Below are 25,640 nucleotides of genomic sequence, written 5' to 3'. Positions count from 1 at the left end.
AAAGCATTATTAACAAATTAACAATTAATTTCCTGAACAATCATTTTTGTATTCACTAAATAATAAAGTAAATAGTTAAAATGATACCCAGGAACAATGTACAATGTTATTTAGTGTGTGTGAGTGACAGACTAAAAATGTGTTTTACTGATGTATGAATGACTTGGTAAGGTGTGGGCTGACAACACTACAACACACACACATTGTCTGAGGCCACTTGTCCCATGCAGGGGTCGCAGCCTAACCCGGCAACACAGGGCGTAAGGCCGGAGGGGGAGGGGACACACCCAGGACAGGACGGCAGTCCATTGCAAGGCACCCCAAGCAGGACTTGAACCCCAGACCCACCGGTGAGCAGGACCCGGTCAAACTCACTGCACCACCACACCCCCCCACAACAGTACAAGCACCTGCTAAATGAATAAACGTAAACGTAAATATATTTAACACTTCCTACCAGTTACCCTGTTATTGACCTTTTAGAAAGTGCATTCCAAAAACATTAGACAGAAAAACTAAACTATATGAGTTAGACACAATAAAAACATATATCAAAAATTATACCCCATACAAGTCTTTAAAAAATTAAAACGTAGTATTTGCATACATGTAATGACAGTGTGCAATAACCAAACAGTTTGGTTGTACATTATGAGTTAAATTCCGTGCTTTCTAGGAATTCTCTTTATTAGTGGCATGCAGCATGAAAATTTGTGAGGGGATTTCCATAATATCTCAGAATCAACTGGTCTAGATAGACCTCCAAGTTGTCTTACTGTCTTACTCATGTCTCCCATTAGAAGCGAAGAAAGAATGCAGTGTCTACTGGCAGACAGAGGCTTCGCTCAGAGGTGTACGGCATGTGATTTGAACAAAAGTTACGCTGAGGTCTGGGGGGGGCTTACATTGTACATTTAAGGAGGATAAGGAGAGGCCTCGGATACACTGACGGACAGTTTATGTGAACAGCCTAAGTGTTTAATTTCCAAAATAATGTTTTCTTTGCCTCTAATACACACGGATGAGCTGTGTTCTGCGCTCGGAAACTGACCGCAGTGGTAATAGGGTGAAACTGACATGACCAGGTGTGTTCTACTTCTGTATGTAAATAAGTGGCCCGTGGGGGCACAGTACAGTGCAGTAGTTTCTTGCATAATGTTATCTCTGGGGGCATTTTTGATTTTCACGGCTGACTCCGGTGACCCTTTCCGACTGCCCCCTGCAACACGTGACCTCAGACCAGTGTATGATGGGACATTTCCTGCTGAGAAAAACAGAAATGAGGAAGAAACTGCTGGTCGCCTTTTAACTATAAATATGTTCTCTCGCCAACATGGGAATACACAATAATATTGTGGCTGGGTCAGATACAGATGTTGTTTTCCTGTTTCACTTTGGATAAATCCATGTTTTTCCCGGCATCATGGTGTTATGGAATGTATCCATTGGGCATTAGTGCATCTAATAAAAAAATAATTGTTCTGATATACATTTACAGTTTACATTTAGATTTATTCATTTAGCAGACGCTTTTGTCCAAAGCGACGTACATCTCAGCAAAAGCACAATTTATGCATTACATTAAGAGAAGGAGATACAGCTGCAGACATGTGACTCAAACCTAGTTTGTTCCCTACCACTTGCTGCAACGAGGTTCATCGTTCAAGTAGGTGCATAAAACACAGGATAGACAAATCCTGATACCCTCCCACCAATTTTAGAGATCAAAAAAACAGTAAAATACAGTATGTACACTTTATAGTCTTCTTGTTGGTGTACATTAGTTTTTAAGTGTCTTGAATTCTCATTCGGAGTTCATAATTTGAACTGAAATATGTATGTCACAACACAAACAATATACACAACATTGTATGTATGTACAGCATTGTATATATAAATATGTATGCTTTATAATTATACATATTACACATAGATGAGAGTGGGTACTGTAGTGGTTAAGGACATGAACTTTAAACCTAAAGGGTCCTACCTTGAGCATCACTCCCTGGCACTGCTGTGATTCCCTTTAGTGAGGTACTTACCTGCTAAATGGCTCTAGTTAAATGCCTACCTGTGTAAATAGGTCAAATACTATAAGTTGGTTTGGATAAAGTTGTCACCTGAACAGTGAATTTCTAATAATATTTAATGAGAAATAATAGCAAAGTGAAAGTTGAGAAACTGACAAATGACCTTTTCACTTTCGAACTGAATCCCTTAGTTAACATTTAAGTACACAGATACGAGGGGGGGCGCAGTGGGTTTGGCCGGGTCCTCCGCTCTGGTGGGTCTGGGGCTCGAGTCCCACTTGGGGTGCCTTGCGACGGACTGGCATCCCATCCTGGGTGTGCCCCCTTGTGCCCTGTGTTGCCGGGTTAGGCTCCGGTTCGCTGCCACCCTGCTCGGCACAAGCGGCTTCAGCCAGTGTGTGTATACAGATACAGATTTATGTTTGTCTCATATTTTTATTTTAAAAAATCCCTTATCTTTACATAGATTTCAGTCAAAGGACTCTTCTTAAGCCTTCCACCCCCGATGGTGCAAAAGCCGCCAACAAGGCCTCCCCAGGTGTCTCTGCCCTCTGCTTTCTTCTCTACCTGACGCCAGGTGTATCCCAGCATCCTGGTGTCAGATGAAAGATCCCTGCGGCAGGTGTTGCACGGTCACCCCACTTTTCTCCTTCCCTGAGGGTTCCAGGTCGGTGCCTGTCTTGTGATGCTGGTTTTCGGTTTGCACAACGTGCGGCCAATCCACCTACGTAGTTCTAACGGTCCAAGTACCGATCTTGAGTGTCTTGGATGAAAGAAGGGGTGTCGGCCTAGTGGCTTCCAGGGTTTTCTGGCTTTCCCCATCAGGCATCAGAGGTCTTCTTGTGAAAGGTCCATCCTCTCCAAGAGCTGAGATGTCTTGACGTTTCTTTGTTGGCGTTCTTGTAGCTGGAAAGGCTTTTACAGCGTGGGGTAGCTACTAGCTTGACCCACGCCCAACCCTCCTTCTTTCTCAGCCGGACTTGCAACCGTCCATGGCGGAGTTGTAAGTGGACCCAGAAATGTGAAATTAAATAACTCTACATTTATTAAACGCATGGATATACTACACCTTTAGCAATAGCAATTTTTCCAGGTATAAACTCTGCACGTCCAGTGCTCAAGAAGCTTTCAGAATTATTTTAGGACATATAGTGACTCCATGTGGTATTACAGGGTACAGCAAATACCTTTCCAGTGAGATGATCGCTCAAAACAGTAAAACGAGTAAGATGCGGAGAATAAATCAGAAGACGATGGGAATACTGTAATGAATAAATATCATGTCTGTGAACGTTTCAATGTATGGAAGTAAGCAACTCGCTGCGCTCGCTGTCACAAACAACTGTTAAAGTTTCATTTTGCAAAGATTATGTGGAATTTTACGACTTGACAGAATTTTTAGGTCTGCAGCTGCGTAGTCGCAAACTGCACACGAGTTCCACGCATTGTTCCTTCAGCGCCTTCAACAGCAGCACGAAAACTTTTCTCAAGGAAGTCGCTCATCTCGACGGCTCTCATTGGCCACTCAACTGCCGTTCACGTCCGTTTGACTCCAAGATCGATACTCTGATTGGGTCTTCCTGCCATCAATCAGGCAGGCAGGCGGGCGAAGGGGTGGGAAGTTTGATAGACACAGGAATTATGGTGGTAAACAGAGTGTTGAAATGGGAGCCTCCGAAGTAATTCATTTAACTTAGTTGTGATCGCCTTGGTAGGCCGTCCAGACACTGGGGGTGGTCGGTGTATCCTCGGAATTCCAGTAGGTTCTCAATGCTTTAGCGAGTTACCAAAGTATGTGGAAAGTTGATCGTTGGAGCGGGTAGCTAAACGCACCGTGTCCTGTGTCTGGGAGAACTTAGTCCCGCAGAAGGGCAGCCGCTAGCGCTCGTGCTAACACAGCAGCCCGCGCGCCGCTAGCTATTTAGCCTCGATTAGCTCGCTCATGCTCTTTCTCATCCTGCACAGATGGAGTGAGCGACTCGTATAATTTTCTCTCCTCGCGGCCTGGGCTCCATGCACATTTAGTACGAAGTAACGTTTCCCGCAGTGTAATCATGTAAGTTACTGCTGGCGGATGAGAACCGGGCACGTTGAGGACAGCAGTGACTGAGCGTGTGTCGTGTGTGCGATGAGGGCTGCGGACCGAGAAACGGAAGAAGGGTCTAAATGAAGACGCGACGGTAAATGAGTAATAGCAGTAATAGTAGTCGTCGTTATCATCCCAATCATGTCTCAGGAGAAGATGGACCTGGACCTGGACGTCCTATCCTCTTTGGTCCAGAGCGACGGGCAGCTGAGGCGCTCCAACAGCGCTCCGATGATAAACGGCCTGAGGTTCGTGCGAGACGAAGTCGCTTCTGACTGTGCAAAACCCCGCTGCGACTCACACACACTTGATATATATGTGCGGGTTCCCGTGCGCCGCTCACGCGCCCCTGCTCGCGTGGGGCGGGCGGGAAGGCGTCGCGCCGCGAGAGCGCCGCTGCCGGGTTCGAGGCTCGCGCGCCGCCCGCCCGCCCGCGTGCATGCGGTGCCGCACCGCTCCTCCCGCGGTGAGGAGAGCGTGTGGAGGCACGGAGTCGCATGCTACAGCACAGACACAGAGCGTGCAGGAGTTTACACAGGGCCACCAGTCTCTGAGGTCAGACTGCGCTGGTAGTATCGTGCTCCGACATCTTGAACTTCGCCTGGCGGCGTTTTGCCCCCGGCTCGCGCTGAGCAGCGCTCGAAGCCCCCAGCAGATCAGTGTTACATGACGCGTGGGTGGGATGTGCCCTGACCCAGTGCCTCACAAGAGTTACTGTTTTGGCTGACAGCAGGTCAAGGTGACCTGCACTTGTTAATCAACTTTACAATGATTTACCCATGTCATGTACACAGCATGGTTATTACTGTGTCATTTCAGGGTAAGTACCTCAGTCAGGGGTACCACAGTAGGAGTCAGTATTGAAGTATTGATTGAGTACTGAATACTATTGAGTCAAACTCAAGACCTGCACTTTACAAAGTGGCATTTGTGTGCAGGGCCTGTTCTAGAAACATCTATATAATTTCGCTTTTGAAAGTGCCCTTTAATTCGGGAAGGTCAGAAAAAGACTTGACGCGGCGCCGTGTTTCGAATGGACGTACCTACTTTGTGCCTTGTCTGTGTTCTCTCTCATGTGCCGCTCACATCTAAGTTGCTCTTGATAGTTGTGTGCCTTCTTTGCAGTGACTCCTCGCAGGTTTTCCAACACGAGGTACTGAGAAGCAGGAGAAACAGCACCACTGTCGTGAACCGCTCCAGCCTGGTATGAAAGGGCACAAAAGATGATGATAAATTTTGCATTCTGTTCTTCAGTTTGTGCCAAAAGAGCATGCTTCAGTAGTTGTGCTACTGTTCTCAAGAGAGTGAGTGTGTGAGTGAGTGAGTGAGAGAGAGAACTGAATTGAATTGAAGACTTTGTCATTGTACTGCTGGGCAATACAATGAAATTATAGTGTGTGTTGTGTGAATGCTTTATTATTTGTGTTTTATTTGCAGTAGCAGATATTACGATGCAAATAGTACCAACAACACCCTTTTGTAATGCAGTTTCTATATACTGTTTTGCTTATTTCAAAGTCAACTTTATAGTCACTTCCACAATATGTTTAGAACATACGTCGGAGTGAAATAGTGTTTTTCCTGGACGTAGAGGGCAACATATTCAACGTATCCCATTACTACTGCAGTGCAGTTCACAATAACTAACTACTAAACTAAAAATACTGGAATAAAGTGCAGCGGTGTGGTCGGTACAATAAACAGAAATGTAAACAGATTTAAAAGTAGTCGTGCAAAAACCATGAGGTTTTTTTGTGTAATAATTATTTGAAAAAGAGGGTAGTGTGACCTAATGTAGGTCAATGTGGAATGTATTAAAGGAATACAGATAGGAACATACAGTATAGTAACACAAAGATAAAATTAAATGGTTAAAAAAGATTGACAAAACATAAAAGGTTGATCAAAATACAAGGAGAGAAATAAAATGAAAGCTTTTACTGAAAGGTTCAGTAAAAGTTTCTTTTATAAAATTCTTATCCTGTTTTGAGGAAGAAAATTGAAAGCAAGATTGGCATCACAAAAAGGGTCGGGCTCCTTTTTTTAAAAAATTTTTTTAAATCTAAACTTAGGCACTTTGAGACTCAGCTGTAAAGAACTGTGATCAAGTGAAATTTGAAAATCAACTGCAAAACTGCAGAAAGTCCCGGGAGGAGGTACCAGGACCCATTATGCAGCATTCTGACAGGACAGATCTAATGAGACCAGCTTTTGGCCAGATTAGAGAGCACTGTGTGCACAGTCTTTGTCATCAGTATACTGTAAAATTAAGTCATATAGCAGATGCTGTTCTCCAAAACCTTACAACTGAGGGTATACAAAAGTGCATTCTGTGAGAGATGAAAGATCTTTTGATACAGATGTATTGTTATGTATCGAGTCTCATGCTGGAATTATGGTGATTCAAGTAGTTTCCTTCAGATGTGAGATTCAAAAAGAAAATACATAAGTGTTGGAATAATTTATGATGCTGTTAGGAGATGGGGAGAGAAATGGGTAGAAATGGGAAATGAGTTTTTGTTCATGTTCCTTCATTTGATCCTTCTTAAATACTCTGAAGAATTCAGCAGTTTTGATGAAAGGAAAGAGTTTGTTTCACAACGTCAGGGTCAAAAACAAGGTGCAAAGGGCTTTCAGGTATTGGACCACTGTGTTTAGAGGTGGAGAAGCGCAGTGTTCTTTCTGATGTGTAGGGGTGAAACCTGCGACTCCCCTGTAGGCCATAAACTGGAGAGAGACAAAGACAACAGATATATGGGAATGCTTTGGCAGGTCACTGTGTTCTATAAAATTCTCGATCAGTAGGAGAGGCTTGATGGCGGAGGTTAGAAGATCAAACAGGAGGGAGTTGGAGTAGAGGAGGCGGAGTATCGCCATTGCCCAAACCCCAAGCTGTGTAGAATGTTTTGAGATTTAAGTAGATTCTATGAATGTTGCAGAATGTCCGAAAGATTGATGTATTTCGTCAGTGTGTTGGAAGAAGCAGAGATTTCAGTGAATTAATATTCTTCTACTGTAGAAGTGGATGGAGTTGTTCAGTTTGATTAACCGGTCCAGACAGATGGGTGAACCATAAGGTAGATGGAGGATCTCAGTTTTGGAATGATTGATTTGTAGATGTTGCTCGGTCATCTTGGCAGAGATGTCAGGGAGACGTTTTTCACAGTGATAGGAAGTGCAGATGGAGTTAAGTAAGGGATCCAGTGCAGAGCCATGAACAATAACTGTTGAGACAGACTGGGGCAGAGCAGAAATCAGCTGGCAAGGGTTACTGGGTAGAAGATCCTTTGATTACAAGCTCTTGGGCAAGGTAAAGAGGGTCTTCTTGTAGATCATGTCAGAAGCTATAGTGGTTGAAGAGAATGAAAAGTGAGGAGAGGTTGGGTACTCTACACATTGGGAAAATGTCAAAACACTGCAAGGAGAACTAATGAATGGTCTCAGATCAAGATTGATTATTCTTGCAGAGGAGTTGGGATAAGTGATAGTCACCTGAGTGTTGAAGGGAAAGACAGAAGTGAGTCTGATTAATGCTTCTGAACTGAGTTTGGGTCCAGAGAAGGTGTTTTCAACCATGCTGAGACGTGAAAATTTTTGAAGTATAAAACTGGAGAAACAATACCACACTTAATTTCCCAAAGAAATGCTTTCATAGTGGGAATTGAACGCTCTTTGTTGTTTCTTGTGCAGATGGTCCCATCGTCACCTATCCGAGTTCCCAGCACCAGACTTCACCAGATCAAGCAGGTAAATCAGTCACTCCCAGTTTCTATGAACACATAAGGGAGATGAACTGATAGCCATTCCCTCACCTGCCTCATTTCAGATGAGGTGAACTGTAATCTAAGATGACATTTGCAGTTTTAGCCAGTAAAAGCAAAGTCCAGTTGCATGTTGTCTTTTCCCCAGGAATTTTTTTGTGACAATAATGAGAATTGTTTGTTGAGATTTAGACCCTTTCGCTAATGATGCAGAAGAGATTTCAGAAATTAATGATGATTGATTTCAAACTAGTCACTTGTCCCTGATGCGCTGTCGTCATGCAGGAAGAAGGTGTGGACCTCATGAACAGGGAAACGGCGCATGAGCGGTGAGAGACTTTGCTGTTTTTGGTCTTTATGGATGAAGAGTTGGACTCAAAGTACAGAAGTTTTTCAGAAGTAATCTACTGCCTGTATTCTGCAGGGTGGGGCTGTAGGCTTGAAAAATTAGGGCAATTTTGATTCAAGGAAACCTCGATGATTAACATAAGCTTCAAAATAATTGGTTAATAACAGGATTAAAGGAAACAGGTTGCACCTTGCCAGTTTTAATACTTGGTGTCACTTTTGAATGTGACTCGTTAACATGTTGTTCATATATTTATATCAGTGTATTAGAGAAACACTGCTGATGGGTTCTTCTGTTGACCCACGTTTTGCCCTCTTTTTGAAAATATTATTTCTGTTTTTTTTTTACAGGCAGTTTTAAAATTGTTTGCCTGTCTTCCACAGATAATCCTTACGTTTTTAGTAATTGTATCTATTAAACCAGGGGCAGCTGGTAGCGTAGTGGTTAGAGCTGTTGCCTTTGGACCCGCACCTTCAAATCCCACCTCCATTCGTAGTACCCATGAGCAAGGTGCTTACCCTAAATTGCTCTAGTAAAAGTTACCTAGTTGTATAAATGGGTGAATAAGTGTAAATAGCTTATCATTGTAAGTTGCTTTGGAGAAAAGCATCAGGTAAATGTATTATCTTGCATTCCAACCTTTTTTCACCTCTTTGTACACAATTTTAACCACTGTGTTTTCCACCATATTTACTTTGGCGGTGTTCTGAACTCGACAAGTTGGTATACGTCTTAATCTCAATGGCTACACAGTGGTCTTATCCAGTAGGTACCTGTACCTTGTTTCAGTTTTAACACCCATATGAACTGAACCAAGATGAGCCTGAGCAGCCCAGTGCAAAGGGTGAAATGGATCATACATTTCAATTAAGTGTTCCCATTATTTAGTTTCTCATTTCCCAGTCAGTGGACTGTAGCGGATGCAAAATGATGATACTGGCAGAGCCCGTTTCACCTGCTTACACCAACCTTCCCCCATTCAGGGAGGTGCAGGCAGCCATGCAGATGAGTCAGTCATGGGAGGAGAGTCTCAGTTTGGTAAGAGAACTGCCACCAGTTACGATAACAGAAGTACAAAGTGTTAAAAGTCTACATTCACTTTAACAGCTGTAAAGCTTCCTCCTCATGCAGTAACACTGGCACAGGGGATAAGTTCCCTCATTTCTGCCAATTAATGTCATGTTGGACAGGCACAATTCATTAGTTATTGACTGGTTTATCTCCAGGTGCTAAAATATGCTCTAGTATTGTCAGAGTGTTTGTCGGTGCCATTGAGGCCTGGTAAATCCTTAATCTCTCTTTGCATTAGGAGGTGTAGATGATGAGCAGAAAAATATCTTGTGGTGAACAGGACAGGCACAGGCCAAACTGGTGGTATAATGGTCCTACATTGTGTTTGCTCCTGAATGTTGTCTCTAGAGGACACTTTGTTGTTTAGAGGAAAATGCAACCTGCTATGATGGCAAAATCTTACAAATGATGCACAATGGACCAAAGTGTCAGTTTTGTTTTCTCCTCCTTTAATGTGAAATTGTCACTTGTTGGAGTGACTTTCTCTTTTTTTCCCCGTTTACTGTACACATACATTTAGCATTGTTCCACATTTTCAATTTGTTTTAGTTTTGCCGAATTGTCTGCCTTTATTAGACATGATTTAAGTTTAGGGATGGGACTTTGCATTACATGCATGTTGTTACTTGAAGCCGCTAAAGCTGTAATGCAATATTTATGAGTGTCACATTTTAGCAGCAAAACTTGAAATTGATAAGTTGGTCTGTTAGATGTGTCTTTAAAGTATTGTGATGTACCATGGTATGCACACCTTGATTTCTCTTTCTTCTTAGAGTGATAATGACTGTGACAAATCTTCATCGTCTTCCCCGAAACGGATAGACTTTGTTCCCGTGTCGCCAGCTCCATCTCCTACTCGTGGTATTGGAAAGAAGGTGCGTTTGTTTACCTAGTTTTTTGCGTAATACTGTCTCTGTCTTAAGTCCTGCTGATGCACACTTGTTTGCCATTCAGCCTAATGGAGGTGTAATTAAAGGAGAGCTCCTGTTTTTCTTCTCCCTCTCCTAGCAATGCTTCTCACCTTCTCTACAAATTCTGATCAGCAGCAATGGCCTGACACCCAGCCCCATCCCCAGTCCAACACGGCGATTCAAGTAAGCTGCACAAGTTCAGGCTAGTCGAGCGTGTTGTCTGATCCACATGTGCGCTGACGTATCATGTTCACTTGTTAAGTTATGTGCCATTAATGTATTTTATGCTCTTGGTGGTGACTAGTAGGAGGAGCCAGAGCCCCAGTAACTGCATACGGCCCAGCATTCTGGGGCCCATCAAGCGGAAAGGTGAGACAGGGCTGCTCATGGGACGTTCTCTTTTTTTTTTTTTTTTTTTTTTTTTTTGTGACTAGTTGGAAGAATCTGGTTAAGAGTTCAGATTTTGACTGGTGTAGGCAGTGTATCAGACCAGCAAATTGTAGTTCTAATGGGAAAGTATGTGTTCCTTTTCACAGGAAGGTTGGTGGATCATATTCAGTTACAAAGGTGGAGGTTTTCGGCATTTTAAGGTTGCAAACCTCACATAACCTTACACATAAAGGTCACTTCTATTTAATAACAGAACAGAACTGGGTTGCAACAGCATAGAGGTTTAATTACAATACACTGGCTGGTCAACTTGCAAAAACAGCTAGAGCCAAAAGTCGGTTCATAGTTCAATATATTTACAAATCCAAGGTCCCTTTCACCAGTAAGTCAGAATCGATACAAGCTATGCAATACAAATGTCCCTCAATTTCTTCATGGGTTTCGTTCTGTAAAAACTTAAGATGAAACAATAATTAATAATATTCATTTTTATTTCTTCAGCATCAACACGATTGGTGAGAGCTTAACAGTAGATGTCTATAGGCTACATTCTGTAAAATTCTTGAATATAGCTATAACAAAAGTCCTGTGGAAGGTGTTTATTTTTGAATTTTTTTTATTAATGTTGAGCTACTTTAAAGGCGAATCTAAATTGAAAAATCTGTCTTCTCTCCTCAGAACTTTTGTTCAGTACTGACTATTTTAATTTCTACCTCCCAAAAAACATGCAGTGTTTGATTTTTTTTCTTTCTTAAAAAAAAAAAAAAAAACTGACATGTGAGAAGGGAAGTGATGTGATGTGGTCCATGGCTGCTCTGTCCTTGCAGGGGACATGGAGAACGACAGTCAACCCAAGAGGCTTTTCCAAGGCACCACTACCATGCTGTCGTCAGAGGTGTGCCAGCTGCAGGACCTTGGCTCCTGGTAAGACCCGTTGCTCTGTCCCCACTGTTGTAATCATTAGGTTTTCAGGCTGTTTGACTGTAACCTTTTTTTTTTTTCTTTCTTTTGAAGAGTAAATCTGATTAAAATATTTGGAAATGTAATTGGAACAGTTGCCTGGGAAAGGGAAAAAAAAAAAAAAAACAACACAATTGATGATGGATGCTAGAAATGCTTTGGGTTTGTTCCTAGTCTCTCTCCAGACCTACTGGATGCCAGCCTGAGCAGTGTGGAGTCCTCGACAGGAACGCCAGCCAAGGTGGACAGCATCTCTCCATCCCCAAGCACCTCACCCTTCACTCCGCTCTGCGACCTGTCTCCTAAATGAGGGAAGGGGACGGTCGCAATCTGGAGTGTGACTTTTTTGGCTTTTTTTCTTCCCTCTATTTGTTTGGTTATTTTCCTTTGTAACTGTTTGGTTAGTTTTTTGCCACAGAGCTATAATTCAAGGTGATCAAGGTGGCAACATGTTTGGTGACATACCATTTAGGAGAGCAGGAGCCGTCCCTGGACGGATATGGCTGTGTGAGAACACACCCATCAGCTGTACTCTGTTCACGCTCAGTGGAGGGCTGCAGGCTGCTTCTGAGGGACACTAGCACCAGCTGCTAGACCAAAATTGACTACACGGTGCTGAAGTCCACAGTTTTCTCTTCGCTGGCTCTGACTCTTGAGTAAAAGGGAGCGTGACACAGTAACTTTTTATTCTTATTTTTTGCAGCAAAGGGAGGTATTCCCATTGCCAGAGCTTTGTAAAGTCAGCTTTTCCCTTGAGGAAGTAGGGTAAGGGGGAACAACACACTAGCAGGGTATTCTAACGTTAGCCGCCTGAGTTTAGAAAGAATTGCTCACATTGATTGTGTGAATAGTTAATTTATTTGAAACTGCTTGTTTGGTCTATGTATGTATGTATGTATATATTACTCAGTCTTCAGAGGGCACTGGCTCAGGGCTGGATCTAAGGGCTGCAACTAGAAGGAGCAGTTTCAGAGGAGTCCTTGAAATGGATGTGACTTTCACAGTGCTGTTTTCACTGGAATATCTAGTTAGAGGCTTGGTAATGCTGCATCTGACTGGTTCCATGGTTCTTCTCCGTCTTCTCTCTGTGACTGTTTTTATCCACTTTTAGTCCAGCTGACCTTGGGTGTATTTTCTGAGTTTTGCTGTAACTTGCTGGAGCCGAGTATCTGTGGTGTCCCATTCCAGTATACCCAGGAGACATTACCTGCTCATTTTAGGATTTAAACACTATAGTAGAGCTGTGCTTTTTTTTTTTTGACCGTTTTATGAATTTATAGCATTCTGGGATATGTTATACCATTTTTTTAATGAGGGTAGTTTTATAAATAAAAAAAAAAAAAAGTACATTGACCGCCCACTGTAGCTGTTGCTAGAGTCTAACTGAGCCGTGTCCTCCACGAATGGGACTGGATGTTTTCTATTTGTATATCGCAACTTGCGTTGTGTCACTGTGGAGAAGAGGTCATCCTAGAGCTCTTGCCTGAGCACCATGCGATTGTCTCTGTTGGGGTGATTTGAGTGCCTGCCAAAAAAAGGCTTTGCCCCTCCTCCATTCCTGCTGGAGTTGCACAATGAGGTGCAAGGGCTCGCTCGGGATGCATTACCATGGGGCTAAATCCACTGGGGCCGATAAAAGGTCAGGAAGTTTGATGGGAAATGAGCTGGTTGGTGTCCATGACCTTTCTTTTCAGCTGTATTGTCCACATTAGAAGGAAAGGGCTTTTCGTTCTGCTGTGCAATTTCTACATTTGGTGAATAATATTTGAAGACTGCATGGAGGGTCTCCAAGGTGCCTTTGTTGAGAAAATTACAGGAGCGTTTGAGTTGGTCGTGCAGGTTGCAATCTTCAGGATAAACGGGCTTTATCTGTGTTTTCTGAATACTAACCTAACATAAAAGCATTGCTTCTGTGCTTCTTCCCCCACAGAGGAAGGTCCTGTCATCCAATAACTCCTTGTGCCATTTAAAAACTACTTACAAGAGGTATACAGCTGTAATTGTGTAAAAATTCAGTGTTAATATGTTTGGGTTGTAGTCATGTAAATGTTTTTAAAAATGTATTATAAATATGAGGATTTATTTAGTTTAAGGTAGAGGGTTTTTTTTTAACAAAAGCATGATGTGGTGTCATTTTGAATATTGAAACCTCATCTAATTTTTTGTGAGTAGCGAAGGAAGAATAGTCATATTTTTGAAACAAGAGTGATACTTACATGAGTACTTAAGTCATTTTCTTTTCAAGTAAAGCTTTGTGATGCTGCAGTTTGTAAAGTGAATTTTTTTTTTTTTATTTCATTTATTTTTCCTGTGAGTTTTAGAAAAAAGCACCTTGTTCAAGTTCTGTGCTGTTACCACTGTTAGAGCCCACTTTTCTTTCCTCCCTGTGGAGTTTTTTCTTTTTCTTTGTTGTTTATTCAAATGAAATACTGGTAGCAAAATGGTGGATGCTGAACTGTGAGTTCAACTCACTACTGCTGCTTTCTGTATGTATCTGCGTATTTTTGTACAACTTCTCCTCTGTCCATATTCTTCCTGTTTGTATCCCCTAATGGAAGAACAGCTTTTTCTCTTCCAGCCCTCCAGTATTGCCTGACTTCCAGTTCAAACATGACAAATAAAACAAAGTAAATTATTCCTTGTAAAATGGTTTCATTTACTTATTTTTTTAAAAAAACTTGAGGCCTTGGTGTGAAATTTATGGTGTGAAATGGTCAAAAGTTATACCGGACATGTGAGGGAAGGAAGGAGATCTGTGCTCCACGGAAAGTGTCACCTTTCAGCCAGGTTGAACATGTACGCTTATTAACATTGTGTGTATCTTCCGCACTACTGCTACAGCATCAGCCGGATGGTTATTTATATAGATCAATACCAGGATCAATGAGTGTGTGACCTGAAATATTCTGACAATTAAAATTTAAAAATTAACCGTATCCATGAAATGCACAGTAAAACAGTTGACCTGTGCATGACCAGACCACTGGTGACTGGAGGTTGGAAGGACCACAATCTGGTGTATTGGGGTTAGTATTAGTATTTAAACATTTTGCAGAGCTTTTGAAAAAGTCTGCAAAGTGGTGCACAAATGGAAAAAAAAACTGTATTTAAATATTTGAATTTACTTGCATAGTACAACAAATATCTCATAAATGCAAATTTGCTAAGGAGTGTTTTACCCTGGTATATAGAGGGGAGACTACAGGGAGTTTAGTGCAGTTTAAGACTCTGCAGGAGGATACAGTGGGTCGAGTTGGTGCCTCACAGCTCTGGAGTTGCTCAGTGGGAATGGAGTTTGCACCCCGCCAGACATGGACAGAAGGCATCTGGCAAACCACTTCCTTTCCTCCCTTGGCTTTGGAACCACGCAAGTGGCCATTATGAGTTGGACTCGACTCGAGGGGACATCCATCAAACGCTGTAAATCACCTTGGACAATGGTGTCAGCTAAATACTAGTTAAACATAAAGTCACTGTGGTGAATAAATAAATTGAACGGAATTGGAGCATGAACCAGAATGTGTGCCACAGTATGAAAGAGATGAGATCAAGTCTTGTTTACTTGTATCCTGAATGCCCTGACCAAGGGGATTAAATGACATTAAATATCAAAGGTTGTCACATGGCACACAGCAGCGGGGTAAACAGACAGCCAGTCTTCACTGGTGTAAGAAGAGGGTAAATAAGAGGAAAGAGACCAGAGAAATGGAAGAATTCTCTACTACAACCTCCATTTGTAGTAGAGCAGAGCTTTAACCAACCCTAATTTGGTTTCCTGCTCTTGCAGGAACCTGGCTACTGGCAGGTCTGCCATTTCCACAAAGCAACCGTTATTCGCACATGGCCCAGAGGCCCCGCGGAGGTGTGGAGGATCTTTCGGAGGTTTACTCACCCACAATTCCACTTTGCAAAGAGGGGAATAGAAACAAGCAAGCAAAGTCCAACATCTGGCTACACTGTTCCTAGTGTCAGTGTAAAATCTGATGTTTAAAATAACTTTTAACTGCAGTATCTGTTTTCTCTTTTTAATGTTCATTACTTTTACTAGTGGAATTTTAGTCATGTCCTGAGAAAAAGTGTGGCCATCAGTAAAAACCTGAAAAGGGGCAGCTGACAACGTAGTGGTTAGAGCTACTACCTTTAGATCTGAAGGTTATTGGTTCAACTCTTACACACTACTGCAATGCACTTGAGCAAAGAAGAGCTTATTACTTACCATAAATTGCTCCAGTACAATTACACATCTGTGTAGGTAGCTTTTGAGAAACGCATCAGCTAAATAAGTAAATGTAATATAAACAGTAATTAACCATAACTGCTTCAGAGGGCGAAGGCCGAGAGGTGCGGGTTGGGACCGCAGAGGGAAGTGATGTCTCGGGGAGATTCCGGCACCTGTGGGAGCGATGGCGTAGCTTTAAGGGGGCGCGGTGGGTGGGACTGGGGTTCTAGTCCTGCTTGGGGTGCCTTGCGACGGACTGGCGTCCTGTCCTGGGTGTGTCCCTTACGCCCTGTGTTGCCGGGTAGGCTCCGCGACCCCGTATGGGACAAGCGGTTCAGAAAATATGTGTGTGTGTGTGTGTGTGCGCGCTTCAGAATTGCACACGTATTTATATATTCACCACCAATTTTCCTACACAGGGAGACAATGAATTGTTTTATGTTATGTCACGTGTACTTCCCTTCTCTACCAGTATAGTTTCATTATTCCCTTTGCTCATAAATTTTAACATTCTGAATGTACATGGACTTGCACATTTGTCAGGTATGACTGGTATTAAAACTCAAGAGGGACACAGTAACAAAACACTTTGTTTTGCGATTAAAACAACACAGCTGTGGGAATTGAAGAGTCAGAGGCAGTTTAACACACCATCTCTGTTCTAATACTTTGACTACTACACCCAAAAATCGATAGACTTTATTAGACTGGTAAAATAGCAAAGGTAGCATTTTGCATTTCTGATCTGAACAGCAATGGCATGCCACAAACAAGTCACTGGGGACAAAAAGTCAGACACTTGAATAAAACAGTTTGCCTTTTGCTGCTTTACAGCTCCATCCCCCAACCCCCACCCCCACCCCCACCCAGCCCTTGAGTATGCCTCAATGTCGTCCCCGACCCGTCCCAGCCTGGCCCGGCCCAGCCCAGCACCTCTCCACCTGGCCCCTGTGCTAGACTCCATCCTCCTCTTTGTTGCAGCAGCAGCTGCTCTGTAACTCGTATATTCAAGAACTGATTCAGAGGACTACGGTCTCCTCTCTCGCCCATGTCCCATGCCACCGAAACGTGTGTTCCAAGAGAGAATGCCTGGGGGCGGCGCTTCCCCCATTGCTTCCTGCGGACACTTCAAGCTTCTGCAGCATCTCATGTTCGAAGAATTACCATTGTTAGAAGACCTGTACGTAAACGGAGAAAAAACACCATCATAACAATGGTCATAAGCAAACAGGACAGCAATGAAGTGATCACCAAAAGCCCTGGTGCACGGAGTGACAGTTTGGTATACTTGAAAAACATGCCTCTTTTTTGTATAATTGGGTGGCACAGTGAGAAGCGCTGCTGTCTCACAGCACCGGGGTGGTGGATATGGGTTTGATCCCTGCTCATTCTGTGTGGAGTTTGTATGTTCTCCCTGTATCTGTGTAGGTTTCCTCCCACAGTTCAAAGACATGCTGTTCAGGTTCCCCCATAGTGTGTGTGTGACAGAGTCAGTGTGTTCCAGTGATGTATGGATGAGTGACCCAGTGTAAGTAGTGTATCTAGCAGTGTAAGTCACCACGGTAATAAGGTGTGTGGGCTTATAACACTACATACAGTTCACTGGAAATCGCTTTGGAGAAAAGTGTCTGCTAAATTAATAAATGTAAATAATTTTGGTTCTGCTGACTGCACAGAAAATCTTAATTAAAAATGCAATTTTTAAGGCAGGAGGCAGGTGGTAGCATAGTGGTTAGTACTATTACCTTTAGCCCTAAAGGTTGCTGGTTTGAGCCCTACCTCTGGCCCTAAATTGCTCCAGTAAAATTACCCAGCTGTGTAAATGGGTAAGTAATTATCAGCTTGCAATAAGTGTAACCTTATGATTGTACATCGCTTTGAAGAAAAGCAGCTGCTAAATGAGTAAATGTAAGTCAATTCCTTTGGGTTCTGCATAATTTCTGGAAATAACTCACCTAGAACATAAGCAGCTACAAGTTTCTTGTTAACACTTAAGTGGAGGTAGACAGGCACTACAGACTCCAGCTCCCCGAGGGTGGGCAGCATCAGGACGATCACACACACCACCCCAAGCAGTATGGTGAGTGCACTGGGCCCCCCTGACACCATCCTGCTCTCTGCCACAAATACAGAGAGAATCACTGAGTCATGATGCCACCTAGTGGTCAAAAATAGGAGAAGCTGATTTGTATAAATGGAGCATAAATCTTAACATGTTCAATTAGCATTACCAATTACATTAACTCCTCATTGGGCAAAAAACACTGAAGTCCTGGAGCTATTTTGTTGCTGGTGCTCACTGACTGAATGGCCCAGTTGTAACTATTACTAAAGTTTTACGCTCGTAAATAGCAAACAATGGTGCCAAGAGCAATTGGCCACGTCTCACCAGGCTGGAACGAGGCCTGCTCGAAGAATGTGCTCTCCGTCAGCCGCTCCTTCATCTTGCGCTCCTCCTCCTGGGGCCGTGGGGAAGAGCTCTCCTGAGAGGCGGAGGGTAAGAGGGTGGCCATCACCTCCTTGCAGCCCAAGGCCTTGCGATGGCTCTGCTCAGACACCTGCAGCCGGAACTTGTCGATCACGCCATAGTGACAGGCTCGGACATCCCTGTGGCGGATCACGCTGAGCAGGGCAACAGGAAAGGGGTCAGACTTGTGTGTGTGGATATTTATGTGTATGAAGCTAACTGGTATGACGTTTCAGTGGTAATGCTTGTGTGCCTATGAATGCTACAATCTTAGGCAGAATATTCAGCTTTCAATAAGACATGACCCTAATGACTTCACGTGATTTTCATTACCTGAAAGCGGAAAGAACATAAACATCAAGTCAGTTATCAAAGTGAACTTTGTCATTCCCACAATATGTTTAGAACATACATAGGAGCGAAATGGTGTTTCTCCTGGACCGCGGTGTGACATAGAGGACAAAATATACTATTATAAGAACATGGCATGCATAGATACAAAATTATAAGGTACTGGGAAGCTTAAGTAGTCAGTATGAGTCTTTAAAAGAATATTAAGATAACCACGTAAACAGGGAGAACTTTAATCTCTTATAAAACATGCAGGTAGTAACATGTATGGAGAGCAGGTGGCATAGCGATTAAAGCTTCTGCCTTCCAACTGAAGGAAAGTAAATCGTACGTGGCTTAGTGTACAAATGTAACAGTGCATGTCATCTTGAAAAAAAAAATGAGTGAAATAACTACTAATGTAAACTGCGAATTCAGGAAATGATGCTGAATAGTAGTGAGTGTACAGGAAACATGCTGATGAACATTTGCTGATGACAAATCCCAAAGGGACAGTCTCCCAGTAGAAGCAAAACAAGACTACCGCATCACTCACATGTCCACACAGCACTGTGGCTTCACGGCCCCCGTGGCGTCCACCACAGCATACTTGTTAGGTGCAGTGCAGAGTACTGAGGAAAGAACAAGGAGCACGGCGCCATCTTTAATACAAATTAGCATTTATACACCAGTGTCACGATGGGAGAGATTTTTTCGTTTGTTACCCTATATGTCAAGCTGTTGACCAGTAACCCATCAAAAGTGGGCATAAGAGCACAGAGGATGAACGCAACTGGTGTTTTTGTGAGAGAAGCAGGCATGTTGCCTTTTGGTAAGGGGTGCGGGGGGTCCCTCACCTTTGAATTTGAGAGCGAACTCATAGGGGTTGTAGAGGGTGAGCACCTGCTTGTGGGATGACTGCTCATCGGCGTAGAACACCAGCTCGGTAGGGAAGACAAACACGGGAAGGCTGCCTTCCACTAGCTCAGGCTTCCGGCTCGGCTGCTGCATTGGTCCCCGGCAGCGCACGGCCCCCCCTGCCTGCCCCCCTTCACGCTGACTCCCACGCGGGGCTCCTCCGCGGCAATAACCCCCTCCCCCTGGGCTGTGGCAGACTTCCTGTCTCAGCTCCTCCTCAGCATCATTGCCAACACCCTGGGAACAGAAGCATGGCTGTGATTGATGCCAGTGTTTATTTCTATATGTCATGCCAGCTGATCAGGTATAAAAGAATATATTGTACAGCAGCACTGTCTGGTGACTGGTCTTTAACATAACATGTCATTCTGTTACAGGACAGCCTCAAAAAACAGGAAGGCACTTGTTTTCAGATCAGTCTAAGGAAAATGATGATGCACCCAAAAAGGAATAACAATGGTATAGTGGTTAAAACAAGTGCCGCTGAGCTCAGAGACTGCAGGTTTAGACCCCACCGTTAGCTACAATGCTTTTTCTAAGGTAATTAAAATTGCTCCACTAAAAACGACCCAAGTGTATAACATGGAATATTATTATAGGCTGCTTTGGAGAAAAGAGTAAAATAAAATGTAATAGAAAATCCTGAACATATGCTGCGATTGAATCAGTGGATGGCGATGTGTTGGGATCTGAGAATGGCCTTCCTTTACAAGCGTGTTGCTGTGGCAGCAAGTGGTGAGTGCTGCCATGCAGCGCCTCGCAGTGTCACAAAGAGCCCTTGTCTCTGAAGAGTGGAGGCACATCCTGCCCCCCAGTAATCACTGCCACAGACAGCAGGTGGCGCAGTGTTTAGGACCATCTCCTGGCAATCTGAAGCCTCCTGGTTTTAATCCCCCTCCTGCTGTAACCCTCTTGAACAGTGTACGTCAAAGTGGCTTTATTGTCATTTCAACCATATACAGCTGGTACACGGTGAAAAGAAATAACGTTCCTCCAGAACCAGGGTGCTACATAAAACGACACAAAGCTACTTACACAGGACTACATAAAGTGTACATGTGCAAGACGTGTGCAAACAGCCCAAGACAGTACAGTAATTACTAAGCCAAACAGTAAACAGTTAAAAAAAAAAAACAGTATTACAATATAATAATAAATACTATAGATATAAACATACTAATGCACAATTTTTGCACTCTAAATTGATACAGTAACAAAAACTGTACTGTGTGAAGAGGTCAATCATCATAAGTTACTTACATCAACTAAGCATAGTAAGTCACCCTGGAGAGAGGTGTCAGCTAAACACATATATATACACACACACACACACACACACACACACACACACTTTCTGAACTGCTTGTCCTATACGGGGTTGCAGGGAACCGGAGCCCACCCGGCAACACAGGGCGCAAGGCCAGAGGGGACACACCCAGGACAGGACGCCAGTCCGTCACAAGGGACCCCAAGTGGGACTCAAACCCCAGACCCACTGGAGAGCATGACCCGGTACAACCCACTGCGCCACCGCACCCCCTGCATCAGCTAAACAATGGCTAGCAATAATTATTACTATATATGGCAAAAGTGGGGGGAAAATAAATGCGCAACTTTTCTTTTTACTCTATGCTCTTTAAGCTTGGCCACTGTAACAAAAGAAACAAAAGGCAGGTAACTGGGGTTAAAGTTAGGCAGAGAATAGCTGGAAAAGTTAACAAAACACAGGCCAGAGGAAATCCAGCTGCCATGATCATTTCTGTCATTACTCACAGCCACACATCTTTTTCTTGTCAAGTCAGTTGCACTAATACATTATCATAAAATTAGTGCATTATGTCCCATCACACAGGACCGGGCTGATTTGCTGAGCTCGGGAAAGCTGCCATGCTACAGTAACTGCTCACAGTGACCTTCTAGTGCTACGGTGACACACCTGGGCCAGGTGTCCCTGCAGTATTTACAGGTGATTGAATCTCACAGCTACATCAACTTTACTGCAATGTGAGTATGATATCCATACTGCTCCTTGTCCACTGGGTCACATATTACTAATTTTGTCCACAGTCCACTAAGCTGTTACATAATTAATAAGCACACAAATAACTGATCCAGACATGTGGAAGTGTCTCTGAAAGGTGTATCTTACATTTATTCAGCAGACACTTTTCTCCGAAGCGACTTACAACGTTAAGCAACTTGAAAATTATTTACCCATTTATAAAGCTAGAGTAATTGAAGGTAAGAGGTTGCTTGAAGGCACTACAGCCCAAGGTGAGACTTGAACCTATGACCACTAAGCCCAAAGGCAGCAGCTCTAACCACTACACTACCAGCTGTCCCTAATGATAGAATGTCCTTACGAACATTTCTCCCACTGGACATGCACAACAGCATACCAGCAGCACATCTTTTACACTTTCTTTAAATTGAGACAAGGCAATAGTATAAAAGACAACAGTAAAGAAGAGAAGAATATTAAGATAGTGGTAGTAAGAAAAGACAAAAGAGCCTGATGAGCACAAATACAGATTACAGTTTAGATGAAAATGTTGAATGATTTAGTGTGGTAGTTTTGTATTTTTAATTAAGGGAGTCTTGGAAAGCAGGGGGGTGTGGTGGCGCAGTGGGCTGGACCAGGTCCTACTCTCTGGTGGGCCTGTGGTTTGAGTCCCCACTTGGTGTGCCCTGTGACAGACTGCCATCCTGTCCTGTGTGTGTGCCCCCTACGCCCTGAGTTGCTGGGTTTGGCTCCAGCTCCCCATGACCCTGTATGGGACAAGCAGTGAAGGAAGGAAGAAAGTAAGTAAGTGTGTGTGTGTGTGAGAAGTATTAAGTAGGGGAGTCCACAGAAGTATTGTTTGATTTCACTTGAATGTGTTATAAAGTTAGGTTTCTAAGAGAATTTGCATTAATGGATATCTAATTTTAACAATAAAATTAGATTTTTCACATAAAATTTTTGTTGTCCTCCTTGCTAAACAAAGATACCAAACAGCACATTTGTTGATATGAGTTCTGCTGGAACAAGTGCAGAACAGTTTCACATAGCACTTCACAGCATACACAATTGCAGAATTTATTTTGTTATTCTATATTTGACTAGCTGGGTAAATTCTGTGGATCACCTTAAATGACACCCCTATAACTTCAATCATAAGCTGAGACTTCTGTAGTAACAACCATATTTTCCTGCAGCAACAGACCTATAACTGATATAGGGATTCCTGAATGAGAGGGCATAGGATGTAGAAGTTAAGGCTTCATCAAATAAGCATTGAATGGCTTTGTTATTGATTTGTGGAGTTAGAGGAAAAGTCTTGCCAAAGGATGACTCTTTTGCATTGAATAATGGCTGTTCATATGAAAAAAAAAAGTCTGGGGAGATTCTTGAGAACAGTACATAATAGGCAGCATGGGGGCACAGTGAGTAGTAGTGCTGCTGTCTCAGAGCACCCCGGGGGATACGAGAGGGTGTGGGTTTGATCCCCGCTCAGCCTGTGTGGAGTTTGCATATTTTCCCCATGTCCGCATGGGTTTCCTCCCACAGTCCAAACACATGCTGTTCAGGTTCACCCAGAGAGTGTGTGTGTGTTCCACTGATGTATGGATGAGTGACCCAGTGTAAGTAGTGTATCTAGCAGTGTAAGTCACCTTAGGTGTGTGGGCTCATAACACTACGTAGAGTTCATTGTAAGTCGCTTCGAACAAAAGCGTTTGCTACATAAAAAAAAAAAACATGTAAACATGAGTAACAGAATTAATGAGAGCGAAGGCATCCCTGGGTGATGGCGGTCAACTTTAAAAACGCGAGGTCCGCCGCACAGTCCGCTAAAGGAGCGTCGGTCCGGAGCTCTGCGCCTCGTGGCGAGTCACATGACTTGATTTAAATAAGCGCTTTAGTCCCGCCCTCACGCAGTGCGACCGACCAATCAGCATCAGTTTGGGACCTTCGGTAACCGAGAGACCTGCCTGGTTAGGAGACAAAGTGACGAAAATGTTTCATATAAACAGTACCTGTACTGTTGCTGTAGCACAGGTATGCTAATTACTCTCACATTTACATAGCTATCATGTGTAAATGTGGTTCGAAGCGTCCCGTTCTTCACACATAATCCTTATATATTTACAATCCAGGCAGCGTTGTTGTGCGCGATCATTTTGCTCTCCGCATCGCCCTGGTAACAAACTAAGGCGACCAATGTTGTAAAGCTGTATGACCTACATAGATCATCATATTTTGCCACCACCACCACCACTGACTGTAGCGAAGAGCAATCAACAATTCAGACTGACAAGTACGAATACTTTACCTTTCTTTGACTGCATGCAAACAATTGGTAACTATAACACAGTCTTCAAAATATATAAAAACCTCTACACGCGGCTCCCCAGGGGGGTGCTGAGTGACTGGCTTGGAAAAATGTTTTTTTTTCGCCCCAGAAAATGCACACTTCAGCAGGTCAAAACAAAGGAAGGGTATTTTCATTTTAGCTGCTAGTAGTAGTTGTTCTGTCCAGACTGTAATATAATTATTAATAATAATCAATCGGCCATAACTTAAGATTAAGAATCATAACACCAACAACATCACGAATTTCACCTGTGTATAATGAGAATTTACACTCGAGCTGATTATATGAGGGCCCCGGTCTACAGGACGACAGCAGCTCATTGTTGCTAGTAACACACAGATACACAGATTGTTATTTCCCGCATTCAAGTACAGGTTGAGGTTTTTACAATTATAGCTGAGCTAGTCACTCGATACTAAAGTACGCAAACAAGTTTACATTAAAAAGTCCTTACCCACCCTTTTGCCCGTCAGACTTGTTTACTAACGGTAGCTAGCGGATAGCCATGTATTCTTTAAATGCGAACCTGCTGTTTTCTTTGCCTTCCCTGCTCTCTTTGTCGGGCTGCTGCAGTTCGCAGCAAGGAATGCTGGGATAGTGGAGGACCGAGGGAATTCCGCCAGTGCCTTTCAATGACGTAATGAGTGCTAATGCCGCAACACTCACTCGTACTTCGGCCTCTTCTCCTGAAATTTTTCTTTTGTGTTTTCATTAACAGTAGCTTCCGGTGTGCACGCAGAAGCATTGCCAATCTGAAAACAGAATGGTGGCGTTAAGTCGCCTTTGTTTGTAGTTTGTTGTATTAACGGTACACAGTCGTATCAATACAGCAGTGACGTATTAAAACAGTAATGTTTCCATCCACCACGCCTCATGTTCAATTCACGCTCCAACTTAAAGCAACGCGGGGATTGACAATTATTATTGGCCCGGACTCAGAATGTTAAGGACTTCCAAGGGCTGTTAAGGCACTTGATCCTTATTTGGTGATGTCTCAGATTCTGCTGCCTGGATGGTTTTGGACTTCGTGGTTCATTCCACCGCTGCCCTACATACACGATACACCCTCCTCTCCCCTTGTACTCTGTTTATAGTGTTAGACCTGCCTCCTAAGTAAGTAGTGATATTTATAACAGGAAGTACATTCAGCAGCAAAACTGAAAATTACACAAGTCTGTGTACGAGTTATATACGGTACAACAGTAAAAAGCTATTTTGGAATGTCGTACGCGGTCATACATTCCAGACTGTTTGTTCATTTTCATTTTACTTCCATGTGATCTTGTATTTACCTGTACTTTGTTTTTCTCAAGAACGGTAAATAAAAAGACATCTATTGCGAGAAAACCAGCAGGCTACGCTGCGTATCCCTCCGGGAGAGAAGTTGGACATCCTGAGCTGTTAATGGCTTTTCTGACATCAGTCGAGCCATTCTGTTCAAGGTGCTGACTAAAATATATTCTACTACTACTACTGAGCTGTAGCCTTCCAAAACCGGGTTAGGACACCCCTGCATAAGCTCCCAAGCCCCCCTGTGGGGACCCCAGCCATCCTACATACATATTTATTACATCTCACAACAAGCCCATCTAACTGAGCTCAGGGAATTATGATTACTTCATTAATGTATTTGAGGTAACAACAGGATAAATGTATGGACTGCTTGTACTTGTCCAAGTAGAGGGTTGAGAAGTTCTAACGTAAACAGAATCAAACAATTTGAAATATGCTACTTTTGGTCATATGGTCTTTATAGTGCATGAAAGCATTGAAATGTTTTTTGAAAATTTAAA

At 43.1% G+C, this 25,640-nt stretch overlaps 2 protein-coding genes across 5 annotated transcripts; one reads left to right on the top strand and one right to left on the bottom strand.

Moving 5' to 3' along the window:
• The first annotated feature begins 3,641 nt into the window (after window positions 1-3,641).
• On the top strand, window positions 3,642-14,194 carry LOC108928993 (protein FAM122A-like). The gene is made up of 10 exons (XM_018743250.2): window positions 3,642-4,364; window positions 5,242-5,320; window positions 7,807-7,863; window positions 8,163-8,206; window positions 9,210-9,264; window positions 10,071-10,172; window positions 10,306-10,391; window positions 10,516-10,577; window positions 11,426-11,522; window positions 11,733-14,194. Exons 1-10 carry the CDS (start codon window positions 4,258-4,260, stop codon window positions 11,866-11,868), a joined length of 825 nt encoding a protein of 274 aa, XP_018598766.1. The 5' UTR covers window positions 3,642-4,257; the 3' UTR covers window positions 11,869-14,194.
• A 1,931-nt stretch (window positions 14,195-16,125) lies between these two features.
• On the bottom strand, window positions 16,126-24,544 carry LOC108928931 (motile sperm domain-containing protein 1-like). 4 transcript variants are annotated; one of them, XM_018743139.2, is made up of 6 exons: window positions 24,374-24,536; window positions 19,432-19,729; window positions 19,131-19,206; window positions 18,167-18,399; window positions 17,733-17,894; window positions 16,126-16,955 (listed from the first exon to the last, which is right to left on the bottom strand). In XM_018743139.2, exons 2-6 carry the CDS (start codon window positions 19,583-19,585, stop codon window positions 16,924-16,926), a joined length of 657 nt encoding a protein of 218 aa, XP_018598655.1. In that variant the 5' UTR covers window positions 19,586-19,729; window positions 24,374-24,536; the 3' UTR covers window positions 16,126-16,923. The 4 variants fall into 4 exon arrangements, with proteins under 4 accessions (XP_018598655.1, XP_018598654.1, XP_018598653.1 ...); XM_018743138.1 differs by lacking the exon at window positions 16,126-16,955 and having other exon boundaries at window positions 17,572-17,894; window positions 24,374-24,544; XM_018743137.1 differs by lacking the exon at window positions 16,126-16,955 and having other exon boundaries at window positions 17,572-17,894; window positions 24,302-24,543.
• Window positions 24,545-25,640: the final 1,096 nt, after the last annotated feature.

Source organism: Scleropages formosus, chromosome 14 (genome assembly GCF_900964775.1).
Source record: "Scleropages formosus chromosome 14, fSclFor1.1, whole genome shotgun sequence".
Lineage (NCBI taxonomy): Eukaryota > Metazoa > Chordata > Actinopteri > Osteoglossiformes > Osteoglossidae > Scleropages > Scleropages formosus.
Note: the sequence above shows the minus strand (reverse complement) of the source record. Positions and strands in the feature narration are given on the sequence as shown.

Excerpts from the sequence above, each read along its gene's own strand:
- LOC108928993 (XM_018743250.2), top strand. The coding sequence starts at position 4,258 with ATGTCTCAGGAGAAGATGGACCTGGACCTGGACGTCCTATCCTCTTTG. Across the intron at positions 4,365-5,241 it reads CCGATGATAAACGGCCTGAG|TGACTCCTCGCAGGTTTTCC; the intron begins GTTCGTGCGAGA and ends CCTTCTTTGCAG. Across the intron at positions 9,265-10,070 it reads GGGAGGAGAGTCTCAGTTTG|AGTGATAATGACTGTGACAA; the intron begins GTAAGAGAACTG and ends CTTTCTTCTTAG.
- LOC108928931 (XM_018743138.1), bottom strand. The coding sequence starts at position 19,585 with ATGCAGCAGCCGAGCCGGAAGCCTGAGCTAGTGGAAGGCAGCCTTCCC. Across the intron at positions 18,400-19,130 it reads CCACAGTGCTGTGTGGACAT|CGTGATCCGCCACAGGGATG; the intron begins GTGAGTGATGCG and ends TGCCCTGCTCAG. Across the intron at positions 17,895-18,166 it reads GCAGGCCTCGTTCCAGCCTG|AGAGCAGGATGGTGTCAGGG; the intron begins GTGAGACGTGGC and ends TATTTGTGGCAG.